At 33.1% G+C, this 15,133-nt stretch overlaps 2 protein-coding genes across 3 annotated transcripts in view; one reads left to right on the top strand and one right to left on the bottom strand.

Annotated features, from left to right (window-relative positions):
- Positions 1-15,133, top strand: part of LOC138694978 (LIM domain only protein 3-like) — a 913,591-nt gene that overhangs the window by 564,347 nt on the left and 334,111 nt on the right. The window lies entirely within an intron of this gene.
- Positions 204-5,427, bottom strand: LOC138694974 (salivary glue protein Sgs-3-like). Its single transcript, XM_069819201.1, has 2 exons — positions 5,390-5,427; positions 204-749 (listed from the first exon to the last, which is right to left on the bottom strand). Exons 1-2 carry the CDS (start codon positions 5,420-5,422, stop codon positions 270-272), a joined length of 513 nt encoding a protein of 170 aa, XP_069675302.1. The 5' UTR covers positions 5,423-5,427; the 3' UTR covers positions 204-269.

The following is a 15,133-nucleotide window of genomic DNA, read 5'->3' as shown; positions in this document are numbered from 1 at the left end:
AGACTGAATCGTAAGGATATTGTATTTTCTCCAAAATCCATACAGATTTTCATAATATTTTATTATTGAGGAACTTTGATTTACTTACTTCTCAAATAATCTTAATTTGGATATTGATTCACGTATTGCTGTAGCATCAAGTCACGTTTCAGGAGGTATTTTAGGATCAGGAATATTCATTGCCACATTCAATCACTACTAACTTATAATTTGTTAAATATTTATTGGTAAAAGCTTACAGGAGTCACTGTTACTGGTGATTATTCTGCTTATGTTGTGGCTGATACCGCAGTAGTTGTAGTTGGTGCAGCAGTTGTAGTTGTAGTTGGTGCAGCAGTTGTAGTTGTAGTTGGTGCTGCAGTTGTAGTTGTAGTTGGTGCAGCAGTTGTAGTTGTGGTTGGTGCTGCAGTTGTAGTTGTAGTTGGTGCAGCAGTTGTAGTTGTGGTTGGTGCTGCAGTTGTAGTTGTAGTTGGTGCAGCAGTTGTAGTTGTTGTAGGAGTTACAGTTGTAGTTGGTGTAGGAGTTACAGTTGTAGTTGGTGTAGCAGTTGTAGTTGTAGGTGCAGGAGTTGTTCCTGGTGCAGATGTTGTTGTTGTGATAGTCTGTGGAAGGCACTTGACACGAGGTATAAAGTATTCGAAAGTAAAATAGCAGTTGAGTGTATTTCCGAGAACAGGAATTGGTCGATACCATTGATGTCCACTCTGACCCATAGTCACAGAGACCAGAGTCATAACAAGGAGAAGTATCTGAAAACAATGGAGAGGCATTCGTACATGAACACAATGTATATCTAGCTGTTTTTCTATTTAATGTCAAGAAATAGTTTTGTCACCCAACATTGTTTCATAAAGAACTAAAGAACCAACATTCTCTCAAATCTGCTGTCTAAAATCAATAAAAAGTCTGAGTGTAGGAAATTACAAGAAATGAAATATTTGTCTACCTATGCTAATATTTACTTACTTATCTGTATCAAAATGAACGTAATTTCGATAAATATTTCAATTTTTCTTTTGTTAAGGGGTTAGGTATAGCTTACAGCAGTAAAAATTTTGGAAATATTCAACATTTTTTTTCCCTCTATTACTTTATCTTGTACAATAATGAAAATTAGTATGTGTAAAACACTGTCCTTCTGCTATATGAAAAAAATATTTTACGACTTGAAAAAAAATTACATTTTTGTTTTCAAAATTCAGTTGAGTATGCAGTGATGAAGCGTTTCCCACATAACTCAAAAACTATGCAACATTCTGTGATCAAATATTTTTGTGTGTATTTATGCATGTCATATCTACAATATGATTCAAGATCACTTCTCTATCTTTGATAGAGTGTCTGATAAAAAATAAATTAATTTTAAAAATGGTCAAATATTTATTTTTAACTCTAACACAAAATAAAAAAAAATATTATTTATTGAAAAATGCAGTTGAAAGAAGGGAGAGAAGATGAAAAAGTTAATAACTTTATGAGTTATGAGGGAAAAGCTTTATCATTGCACAGTAAACTGCTACCATTTTCAATTTTGAAAAAAAAAAACATTTAATCGTAAAAATACTTTTTCCATATAGCATAGTCTTTTACAAATACCAATTTTCATTATTGTACAAGATACAGTAATGGAGAAAAAAAAATGTTGAATATTTCCAAACCTTTTACTGCTGTAAGCTATACCTAACCCCTTAAGTTTATTTATACACTCTTTAATATCTAATGTCATATCGCGTGTGTAGGATCTTCGGGTATATATTGTTGAATTTTGTTTCTGTTTTGTGTTATAAGATGGCTTCTGTTCATGTCATTGATTTTAGATTTTCTTTTAATGATTATGCTGTAGGTGGCTGGCAATGATTCATGGTGTGTAAATGTCCATCTGGCATTTGCCATGAAAAACCTGCCAGTTTGGCCTGCTACGGGGTTCAAATCCGGGATCTCCCCAATGCGAGTTTCAAACGTTTCCGTCTGAGACATCTGGTTTTGTAGATTTTCATTTTTATTCCGTAGCTATGACTACAAGGCATACATTATCTCTTACAGTATTTTTTTTTTTCACTATTTTAGACGGTGTTGATAGTTCCTTATCGTCTGTATCACCAAAATTCAACGTTTCTAAATAAATGCATAGTTTTTACCTACCACTTGTAGTTGATAAGAAAAACCACCTATGCAACTCTCATATAATAGTAATATGCGTTACAAGAGCGGTATGTTGACGTTTTCATGTTCGAGGAAAAGACTGAAAAAGCGAAACGTAGTTGAGCTTTTTTAATTTCCGAGAACATGAAAACAAACATACCACTCGTGTATCGTACATTATTTTGTGCGAAGATCGTTAATTACATACCTGAAAGACGAATTTCTAATTAGTTGCAATGAAATCTCCATCTTGGTTTCTGTTCAATGACGGCAAATTTGCAAAACCAAAATATCTATCTTCAACATTGTTGCTTTAAAATGTTTCCTGTGTTTACTATACTCCAGCAGGCCGTGATATACGTCTGTCTTTTTTCCCCCTAGTCTATAAATGCGAACTTAAAACAAACGGTAAGGTTATGTAATGATTTATTTTTCATTTTAATATTTTAACAATATTATTTATATAACATATTGCAGTAATAACATCGGCATCTGGAATCTTGTTGATTTTTTCACGGCTTCCTTAATGTCAGTTGCATTACAAATGCAGTAACTTTTGTGGTGTTGTAGAGTTTACTTAATTTTTGCAAATATTTAAAAGCAATAATTAACAGTGCAATTTAGGTGAAATTGCAGTGGTAAGTTTCCTATTTATAATTATTACTATGTTAAACGTCTCTAAAAATGATATGTTAAAAGCCTAAAGCAGTAAAATGAATATGGCGCTTAAGCGGTAAGAAGAGGGAAATTGTTATGTGTGTTACGTTGGGAATACTGAATGTGGTATTTCACACTTACCGCGTATTGGTTTTGTGCGGAAAACAAGCAAATACGCACGATCTCGCACAATAGTTATTAACAGACGCAGCGAAGTTTACAACGCAAGCCAAGGCTGCGATTCATCTCTGCTTTTATTCAACATGTACTAGGGATCTCAAATAAACGGGCGTTTACAAATACAACAAATTAATACATTACATAATGAGACAGAAAATAAAAATACAAAAATTGTAACATTACATTTTACTATTTGTGTAACAATATCAATCACATTCAAATTTTGAAAATTATGTCCTTGACGATGTTCACACTCAAAGAGCCAGTGATGGAGATCGATCTTAACACGATTGAACATTCTAATAGGGATGGATTCGATTTCAACACGGATGTTATTCTTGAGACTTTCAATGGCGTATGTACGACTTGCATAAACTTTGCTTTTCAGGCACCCCCAAAGGAAATAATTACACCCAGTGAAGTCAGGGGACCTGGCGGGTCAATCAGTGTCACCATTACTAGAGATGACGTGGTTGTGAAAAATTTGGCGAAACTGCTTGCATAGAAATTTTTGCTAATGCGACGCAACCCCGTATTGCTGATACCAATATGGTCTCTGTGTAGGGAATCTAGTAAGTTCCCTTAGGAGAAATGTATTTACCATGTTGGCATACCTGACAGATGTTACCGTGGTTGTTCGTTCCTGGTCATATTCGAAAAAGTATGGGCCGATTATCTCCACTGAAGAGATCGCATCATTTTCGTAAAAGGTTTTAACAGCTATTGCTCGTTGCGGTCCCATTCCATCCGTCCATGTTTATGGTGTGGTATTGTTAAACAAATGACGGTCAAAATTTGTTGGCAACATCAAAAGGAAAATTTTTCTCAGCAAATTAAAAAAGTCCGTTTATTTGAGACACCTTGTATATTGACAGAATAGTCCAAAAATGGAATAGAATAGTCAATAATGGCATACAACTAACAAGAAACAAGTCGGTCTAAACAAAATTACGTGCAGACGATTAAGTACTTCTATCATATTCTGAAGATGGGTTGCAGACTGTAACATATCAATTGCATAAAATAGAAAGTGAATATAACATAAAAATTCCACTTCAAAATCAAAAACAATGGCAATGTGTGGAAAAAACGCTTGAAAACTGAAATGGATGGGACAACAATAGAATAAGTTTATGAATTTACATGTTCAGGAAATCTATTTGCAGAACACAAACCTAATCTAGATGGCAGATTACAATAATACAATAAAATGAATGGAGTCATTAGAAGACATTTCGGTAAACAAATAGCAGTGGCTACAAAATTAAGATTACATAATATTACGTCAGAAGCAAAACTCAGTTATGGGAACAAAATTTGGATTTTAAACATAAGAAATTCTCAGAAACTTGAATCAGCTAGATGCGCTTTTTAAGACCCCTGTTGGGTATAACCAGATTTTGTCATCAAACAAATACAGGAATACTTACTTACTTACTTACTTACTTACTTACTTACTTACTTACTTACTTACTTACTTACTTACTTACTTACTTACTTACTTACTTACTTACTTACTTACTTACTTACTTACTTACTTACTTACTGGCTTTTAAGGAACCCGGAGGTTCATTGCCGCCCTCATATAAGCCCGCCATTGGTCCCTATCCTGAGCAAGATTAATCCAGTCTCTATCATCATATCCCACCTCCCTCAAATCCATTTTAATATTATCTTCCCATCTAAGTCTCGGCCTCCCCAAAGTTCTTTTCCCCTCTGGCCTCCCAACTAACACTCTATATGCATTTCTGGATTCGCCCATAGTGCTACATGCCCTGCCCATCTCAAACGTCTGGATTTAATGTTCCTAATTATGTCAGGTGAAGGATATAATGCGTGCAGCTCTGCGTTGTGTAACTTTCTCCATTCTCGTGTAACATCCCTTTTAGCCCCAAATATTTTCCTATGAATCTTATTCTCAAAAACCCTCAATCTCTGTTCCTCTCTCAAAGTGAGAGTCCAAGTTTCACAGCCATACAGAACAACCGGTAATATAACTGTTTTATAAATTCTGACTTTCAGATTTTTTGACAGCAGACTAGATGACAAAAGGAATACAAGAAATATAATAAGTTTCTTCTATATCAACACGGAAATTCAACACTATCAACAACAGTGGAAGAACAATATACAAAAAATGAGAAGGGAGAAGCTTCCAAAATTAATTTTGGCTTGTAGACCAATAGAACACAAAGGTCAGGAAAGACCGACATATCGGTGGAGAGCTAAAGGCCATCTTTCTTAGAATACATCACAAGTCTCGTGGCTGAAACAACGAACTTCATGATGATGATTGTGATCATTATTATTATTATTATTATTATTATTATTATTATTATTATTATTATTATTATTATTATTATTATATCTGTAATATCTACAGAAGATGTAGCGTTGTAATGTTACTCACCACATATTTCGCCATGATGCAACTGATAGACATTTTCAAACGCGTTCGTCTTTTATTTCGGCATTCATGTTTACACAGGTTGCATCCTGTATGTTCTGGAACATTGCCGACCAGACCGTGAAACAAACAAACAAACACAAACACTACTCGAAAAAAGTTCAAAGTTTATTAACCTGCAACAGCTTGTATCGACTTCAGGAAACAAGATACTACAAGCAATAACCTCTCACCTCCAGTGACGAAGTTAAGGTGTAAATACTTGGTAGGGTGAACAAATCTGTTTATCGTATATCTTTTTAATCAGCAGATGTTTCTCGATTTTTCTACAAAAATTTCTACCACACAAGAAGATGATGACAACCAGTGGCCTCAGCTTATATGGTTCCTTGGGGCCCAAGTACACCCAATAATTTTTCGTGTTATTATTATTATCATTATTATTATTATTATTTATCAGATTTATTTATTTTAACATACACCTCAAGTGTTTGAGCCCACTCAGTGTTTGCCAAAAGTTGGCGCCACTGATAACCACTCATTTTCACCCTCAAACAGAATACAGATATAACGATATAACATAGGTCTATTTGTCTCAGAGCACCCTGTTAGCCAAGGATATTACTTATACAGGCACATCATCTTATTTTTACTTCAATTTTTATTCTACCTGAGTTTTTTAATGTACTTCTCTCCCACCCCTTCTACTAATGAAGTTCAACCGTCCTCCACACAGAACCAAGGCCGCATATACAATCATAGTAGCCTTACGGTCATAGTAAACAGTACGTTCCAAAAATATGTTCGCGTTTTCCAGTGACGAAAGAGCTTTCAATATTTCATCCATTCATTCATTCATTCATTCATTCATTCATTCATTCATTCATTCATTTATTTTATTCCATAGATCTTACATGAGCAATGAAGCTTTAAGATGTGGAACATGTCAACATTTTACAATATTACAATTACAATTTTTACAAATTTTTATAGTTTTACAATTTAGTAATTTTCTACAATTTTTACAATTTTGTACAATTTTTTTACATTTTTTTACATTTTGGCGAGATGTAGTGAGATGAGATGAGGTCCGAGGATTCGCCAAAATATTACCCGGCATTTGCCTTTTCGGTGGGGGAAACCTCGGAAAAACCCAACCAGGTAATCAAATCAAAGGGGGTAATCAAATCAAAGGGGTTGATGCCAAGGACTCGCCATAGACCATCCGGCTTCAGTCCCACGGCTGGGGAAAACCTCCGAAGAAACCAAAGTCCAAAGGGGGATCCAACCCAAGCCCGAACGCAGCTCCGGATCAGCAGCCCAGCGAGTCTGTCGACTGACCAACATCGATGGCTCTACTAAAAGTATACAATACATAGCCAATCAGATTATTAAATTTACAAACGCAAACGATTATTCATAAGTTGAGCTATATTATAATACAAAACAATTTAATTAAATTTAAGGCATAAACAATTCAACCAGTTGTGATATACAGAAATTGATAATACATATCATGCAAACTACTTGAAATTACAAACACAAACAATTTATCAGTAGAGCTATATAGATTACTATTCAATTTAAGGCATATACAATTCATCGGCCAAATCTATACAAATATATACAATACAAAGTAGCATACTTTCATTAAGCTATACAAATTTGTGCAATTAATATCAAGTAGATTAATTCAATTTATAATCATAAACAATTCATCAGTTGAGCTATACATATTACCATTCAATTTACAGTAGGTCTATATACAATTCATCAGTAGAGCTACACAGACTAGTAATCATTTTAAGAACATATACAATTCATCAGCCAAACTATACAAACATATACAATCAAATTAGTTCAATTTACAAACTTATTTTCGTTAAGCTATACAATTCATATGAAGTAGATTAATTCAATTTATAAGCTTAAACAATTCATCAGTTGACCTATACAGTATACTATTCAATTTACAGTACATACAATTCATCAGTTATGCTAAACAAAAAATACAATACATAGTAAACAGAGTAAGTCAATATAAAAACATATTTTAGTGGAGCTATATAAAATTGTACATGTCATTTAAGTAGAATAATTCAATTCACAAGCATAAACAATTCATCAATTGTGTAGAAGGTATGAGTATGTAGAAATTTGGTTAATTCTTTTCTGAACCTTTTCTCGTTGTTCTTCAAATCTTTAAGATAATTAGGCAGTGCATTGAAGACTGTTATACATGAATAGCGAACTCCTTTTTTAAAACAGCTTAGACTAACAGAGGGTAGATGAAGATCTGATTTATGTCTTGTATTAAAATGATGAATGTCTTGATTAGTACTGAATTTATCTTGGTTCTTAATATACAGCATCATTAGGGAAAGAATGTATTCACAAGGTAAAGTCAAGATTTCTAAGTTTCGGAAAATATTTTTACATGAGGTCCTTTTATGCACACCGGCCCTTATTCTTATAGCTTTCTTTTGTAAAACAAAAACGTGTTTAGCTTCAGACGAGTTACCCCAGAGTATTAATCCATATTTCATTACAGAGTGAAAATATGCAAAGTATGACATTTTAAGTAAGTTTATATCCCCAATAGTAGATAAGGATCTTAATGCATAACAGGCAGAGCTCAATTTACGAGTAATACATTCTATATGCGTTTTCCAGTTCAAGTGATTATCCAATTCTAAACCAAGAAACTTTGTGCTTATAGATTCTTTGAGATGAGTTCCATTTAATCGAATACTGTAGGAAACCTGAGCACTATTGTGTGTACTAAATTTGACTGCACTGGTTTTATCAACATTAAGTGCTAGTTTATTTGCATGGAACCATTCATTCATTAGATTCAGCACTGTATTAGAAGTGTTTATAAAATGATCGTATTGTTTGCTTGAAATAATTACACTTGTATCATCTGCAAATAAAATTACATGGGATGAATTGTTTATGGTCAAGGCTAAATCATTAATATAAACTAGAAACAACAATGGACCTAAAATTGACCCCTGCGGAACACCATGTTTAATATTTCTAAATTCTGAATAAGTAACTTTATGACTATTTGGTACATTTATTTCTACTTTTTGTTTTCTATTTGATAAGTACGATGTAAACCAACCCAACATCTCATCTTTAATGCCATAAAACTTCAATTTTTTTACTAATATACTATGGTCTACACAATCAAATGCTTTAGCCAAGTCACAAAAAATCCCACCTACATGTAGTTTCGAATTTAATGAATTTAGTATTTCATCCACCAAACTAAAAGCAGCATTCTCTGTCGATTTTTGTTTTCTAAATCCAAACTGTTCTAAAACTAATATATTGTTGGACTCCAGGTAATGATATAATCTATTATACATAACTTTCTCAAACACTTTTGAAAATGTTGTTAATAATGATATGGGTCTGTAATTAGCAATAGTACATTTATCTCCCTTTTTGTATATTGGTTTTACTATTGAATATTTGAGTCTTTCTGGAAAAATACCACATTGCATTGACAAATTGCATAGATAGCTTAACGGAGGGGATAATATTTCAGAACAAGCTTTCAGAACTTTACTTGGAATTTCATCATATCCAGAGGAATATTTTATTTTTAGTTGTTTTATCACATGCATGATTTCTGCTGCGGTAGTGGGAATAAATTTGAGACCTAAAAACTCAGTGTTAAATGCATCAGTTAGGTAACCAAGTGCAGCATCTTCTGCACAATCTTGAATGTTTAAGTTCTGAATAATATTTATATAGAAGTCGTTAAAATGATTTGCAATTGATTTTGGGTTATCTATTTTACTATCATTGATTTTAATGCAAGTAATATTTTCACTCTTTGAATATCGATTAGTTTCATTTTTAATAATATCCCAAATAGTTTTAATCTTATTATCTGAATTTTGTATTTTTTCATTCAGATACATTTTCTTTGCATCCTTTATAACTTTTGTCAAAGTTTTACAGTAATTCTTGTAGTAATTAAGAACATGAGGATCATCACTATTCCTACTCATTAAATATAGATTCCTTTTTCTAGCACATGATATTTTAATTCCCTGAGTTATCCACGTGTTTTTACTTTTACATTTTTTCACCACCTTGACTGGAAAACATTCATTGAAATATTTCGTAAATGTAGTGAAAAATGCAGTAAATTTAGTATTAATATCAATGGTATCGGTACTATATACATTTTCCCAAGATTCATTTTGTAGACATGTATTTAAATGATGAAGAGATTCAGCATTTATAATCCTTTTTTTTATTTTTAGATTAACACTTTGGAATTTTTCACTCATATTGAAAACACTTAGAATTTGTGCATCGTGATCAGACAGGCCATTGACTAATGGTACTGTTGAATAGGAATTCAATCTACTTTTATCTATAAATATATTATCAATGGCAGTACTACTTCCAGCTTGTGTTCTGGTTGGAAAACTTACTGTGTGACTAAGATTATAAGTTTCAAGAAGTGAGTTTAATTTTCTTTTACGTGAGCTTTCTGATAGATAATCTATGTTTATGTCACCACAGATTACAAATTCGGTATGTGGTTTATAAAGTCTTTTCAATAATGAATCTAAGTTAGTTGTAAATTTCTTATAATCTCCCATTGGCGCCCTATAAACACATAAGATAATTAAATTTGATATCTCATAACCAATTTGTATTCCACAGATTTCAATATCTTGTTCAAGGCAAAAATCAGATATATCAATTTTACTAAATAATAGATCCTCTCTGATAAAAATACAGGCACCCCCTTTTTGGAAGACATGTCTACAGAAATGGGAACCTAATACATATCCATGTAAAGACAGTTGTAGTATTTCCTGTTGCTTCATATGATGTTCAGTTATACATAATATCTGAGGTTTATGCTTTTGAGTTGCTAAAGAAGTGATCAATTCATCAGTTTTTTGTTTTAATCCCCTAATATTTTGATGAAAAATAGTGAAGTTACTGTGTTCATTACTAGAAACATCAGAGCATTTACAATTTAGTTGAACTTGTTTCAAACACCTTACCGGTGGGAGGTTTAACCTAAAAAAGGAGAAGCCCTAGCATTAACTAACACAGGAATATTACAACTCTGCTTTTTAACATGGCTGCCTCTGATGCTATTAGCAATAAGAACCGAAAGGTGCTCCTTGCCTCTGCCATTCAGATGCAGGCCATGTGACGTATATTCATACCTTCTTATAGGGCTTACATCTATCAAACCAATGTGTGATGCCCCAGGTCTCATCAGAGCCCGCTCAAGCCGCATATTCACGCTCCGCACCCTCCTGTGAAGATACGGCTTGTCGTACCTGCTGAAAAGACTGAGAAATCCCACATTGGTGTGGCTGCTCATCTCAATTATGTTGTTGACATCTTTCTCAATAGAATAGTTACAATCGTTATCAATACTATTACCTGGCCCACCCACTATAACTACATGATCCCTCTTAGAAAATTCTGAACTCAATTTCATCATATCCTCAACAACATTCTTGAGAGGAGCATTAGGCTTACATACACTAGATACTTCAAACTCATCGCCCAGTTTCGACTTCAAAAGTGAGGAAATACCTCTTGCATGGCTGCTTCCTAAAATCAATACTTTACTCCTACAATCATTAACCTTATCTGTTTTCTGACTTACCTTTACTAGTGTCGATACTGGGTCTGAGTTCTCCTGATCAACATTCATTGCTTGAAGAGCACTGAATTTGTTGGTCAGTTTGATTGATGCAGCATCATCCGCAGAGAAACGCCTACTCCTAGATTTGGAATTCTTCGGTTTCATCCAAGTGTGAGATCTCTCTTTATTCGAAACACTAATGCTATCCTTCAAAGCTCTCAATTTATTAATTCCAATTCTAGGGCTCTGATTCTCTCCAGTTGATCGCGCATCTTTCTATCATATATACAATCACTACATTCCCAACTACCTTTGTCAACAAAATTATCAGGATCTATATCTATACATTTCCAATGAAAACAGAAATTACAATTATTACATACCAATCCTTTCACTACAATCCTTCTACAACTACGACAGTTTCCAGACAGAGCAGCCATAGCACACATTATGTATATACTGTACCTTATTTACAAATTCAATTTCACTCACTTTTCAATTTAATGTACTTACGTATATTAGTTTTAGGTTATTTCTACCCTTTTGTATCACCACACTATAATATTTCAATAGGCCAACACTACACTTTATCACTTCACTATACCACACTTTTCGACGTTGAAACTACACGACACGTCACTGCACTTATATTTCGGTCTAGATGAAGCTTCACTATTTATGTTTTAAATTATTTCTACTTTGAAGTATCACCACACTACAATATTTCAATGGACCAACACTACACTTTATCACTTCACTATCCGGTACAACACTTGTCGACGTTAATCTACACGATACGTCACTTCACTGCACTTATATTCAGTCTTGATGCAACTTCACTATTTATGTTATTTAACACACGCAATTTCTTAACCAACAATAGTATTTATATTGAAATGTGCTATTAATAATTTAGCCTAGTCCTTGTTAAAATATGTAAACACGTTCTATATTAGTGTTACAATTAAGCCTACTTATGTATCAATTAAATATTTCAACTTTAAAAATAACAAAGAGCCTTAAAATTAGTCAACTTATGAGTTAAAAATTACTCAAGTTAAAAGAAGAAATGGTCGGGAATAGTGACCAAAGTGTTGATTTGAGGTTAACTGTTTACAATATGGCGATTTATGTTGTGTATGAAATGCGAAGTATATTATTACAAAATTGCGTGGAAAATGGATGTTATGAATTTATGATTTATATATCAAATGATTAGTGAGTATTTTAAGTATCTTTAAATATGATGCTATGAATATATATATGAGAATTGTGTCACATCCCGGTTTCCCCCACCTGCTTCTATTCGCCTCTCTGTAAATGCTAGTGGCTTAGCTCTTTTCTGAGAACATTAATTTCTTTTAGGAATTGGACGTCTACGTAATATTATACCCATACAATTGTTTAAAATAACTTAAATAGAAGGGTCTCGTTAAGTAATTAACTGTCACGTGATTTCCTCCCTTTCCACGACGCTGTGACGTAACCACTTGGACGGATAGTAGATAGCATGTCTGAGTAATTTTATCTTTTCGGATCGGGCAGAAGAGAAGATTGAATTTACAGTACGTAAGGTCTCTTTTATAGAGTAGGTACAGAATTATTTCAACATGAATTACTGATACGAAGTACGAACCTGGTAATTGGAATTAGGTACAATAGTCTATAGTGCGATAATATGCACATTAGAACTGAAGCCTGTAACGAAATGAACGGCCACCATTTCCAAAAATGTGTTTAAATATCCATATTATGATTATTTTTCATAATAACTTCATTCTCTATATTGTACGCTAATGTATTGTAGACAGTGTAATATACACTGCATAATGAATACGTCCGCATGGAAAGCTCAGTTCCTGAGCAAAAACACTCACTGTTAATACTGTACTGTATTTTGATTAAACAAAAACCTAATGAAAATTATCAAACTCAAAATCGCGATATTTCCTAGTTTACGTAAATGGATGAACTACTTTTCCCCCTCCTATACCTAGTAAAGTGATTTGTTGTATATTCATCGAACTCCAGTTGTGGAAGGGGGTAGCAAACGTGTTTCCGGTTCTTAATCGTTGATCCAAAGGTATATCCAGGTTAATATTAGAAATGTTAGTAAAAATAAAATGATGTCCCTGTACTAAGACAATAGAACATTTATATTTTGTCTTCCTCCGTCCGCTATTTTAATATTTAAATGTGGAGTCGATCTCCTATCTTTGTAGGCATATTTTGTTTCATACGTCCAAATTGAAAACTATTTCTCTTTTAATTGTACAAATAATAACCTCAATGTTCTCTCAGTAAGAGTCATTTTACACAGAATTAATACTGATTAAATTTACAATATATTTACTGTGTTAATCTTTAGGATTTACCTTGCTTGACTAGTTTTCGAAGTCGTGTTATTCATTGTCCATTGTTCAAAAGCAAAGATATTGGAAATTTAATCACAGAAATATAAGTGTTCCCTAATATCACCATCAAGATCACCAATAATATTACCATTACACTACCATCATCATCAGAACCACAGTACTCACCTCTATTGCTAAGCAAACTACCTTTACCGTTTTTAACGGTTATTTTTCTTTCAGTTTTCATTGCGACGTTGTTGTAGCTAGCAGCAAGATGCCGAAATTCAGTGTTTCTTTACGCAGTAAATTGCAAAGTTGCGTTAATACTTTTGGATCCGACGTATTTTGTACTGGCGGTAAAGTATTTACATGCAAAATATGTGAGCAGTCAGTGAACTACGAAAAAAAAATATTTTATATCGCAAAATATTAGTACAGCCAAACGCAAAATGCACTTTCCAAGGCTACTGGGAAGAAGATTTCTTTGCTTCCAACAGTAATTGCAACGTCGAGTCGAAAATCTCAATTTGCATTCGACTTATGTGAAGCTATTCTTGCTGCCGAAATCCCTTTGTGGAAAGTGCAAGGTTGTGGGTCTAGTGCAAGGTTTTTGTATTTGCCTTTTATTGCGTATTTTAACTATTTATAATGCCTTTTTGGCCGCCTATTTTAGCTATTTATGATGCCTTTTTGCCTGCCTATTTTAATGATTCATAATGCCTAAACTTCCGGTCTCTGTAATATTATATTATATTATTTTTTTTAGTTCATCCCCTTTTTATTCAGTATGCTCCAATGCAGTAATGCAATACTACACACATTTGTCGCTACACTGTTTTTACATTCTGTCTCAAATTAAAAAAAACTAATAGTAAACTATTTGTAACAATAGTAGTGCTTCGACTATTTACAATGTTTACAAGGATGTAAAGTCAGTTGACTGAATAGAGTTTATGAATTACTTACAATTATTAATACTAATACTAATTTTAACTGGAGTAATATTTTCACTATTTACAATAATTACACTGCCGTGAAGTCTATTGACTTAATAAAGGTCGTGAATTGCTTATAATCATTTTAACATATCTAACTTGAATACTAATATTAATACTAATTTTAACTAGAGTAGTGTTTTCACTAAATGGAAGGATTAAAATGGATTATTAAAATGGATTTGAGGGAGGTGGGATATGATGATAGAGACTGGATTAATCTTGCACACGATAGGGACCGCTGGCGGGCTTATGTGAGGGCTGCAATGAACCTCCGAGTTCCTTAAAAGCCATTTGTAAATAAGTAAGTAAGTGTTTTCACTATTTACAATAATTATACTGCTGTGAAGTCTATTGGCGTAATAAAGTTCATAAATTGCTTATAATTATTTTAACAGCTCTAACTTGAATACTAATACTAATTTTAAGTGGAGTAGTATTTTCAGTAGGCCTATTTACAATATTTACAGTACTGTGAAATCTATTGACTGAACAAAGTTTCTGAATTCCTTATAGTGTTTTAACAATATTTTCTCATGTGACACTGGCCATCTATCTTGATTTCTATATATTCCCTTCTTCAGTATATCTCTTTGTTTATTCAATTTGACACAAGAGTATATTATACTAGTGGCTTGTGCAGCAAATGCTGCAAACTTAAGTTCATTAGGCGGTCAAATAAAAATTGTTCAGATTTATTTTTAATGAAGAATACCAGACATTTTGAAAGTTATTTGCTACCATAATAACGAAATAT

This window comes from Periplaneta americana, chromosome 2 (assembly GCF_040183065.1).
Source record: "Periplaneta americana isolate PAMFEO1 chromosome 2, P.americana_PAMFEO1_priV1, whole genome shotgun sequence".
In the NCBI taxonomy this organism is placed as follows: Eukaryota; Metazoa; Arthropoda; class Insecta; order Blattodea; family Blattidae; genus Periplaneta; species Periplaneta americana.
Note: the sequence above shows the minus strand (reverse complement) of the source record. Positions and strands in the feature narration are given on the sequence as shown.

Bases quoted from the DNA above. Each gene is read 5' to 3' on its own strand.
- LOC138694974 (XM_069819201.1), bottom strand. From the start codon at position 5,422: ATGTCTATCAGTTGCATCATGGCGAAATATGTG. The intron at 750-5,389 runs GTGAGTAACATT...CATTGTTTTCAG, and splicing joins GCATCATGGCGAAATATGTG to ATACTTCTCCTTGTTATGAC.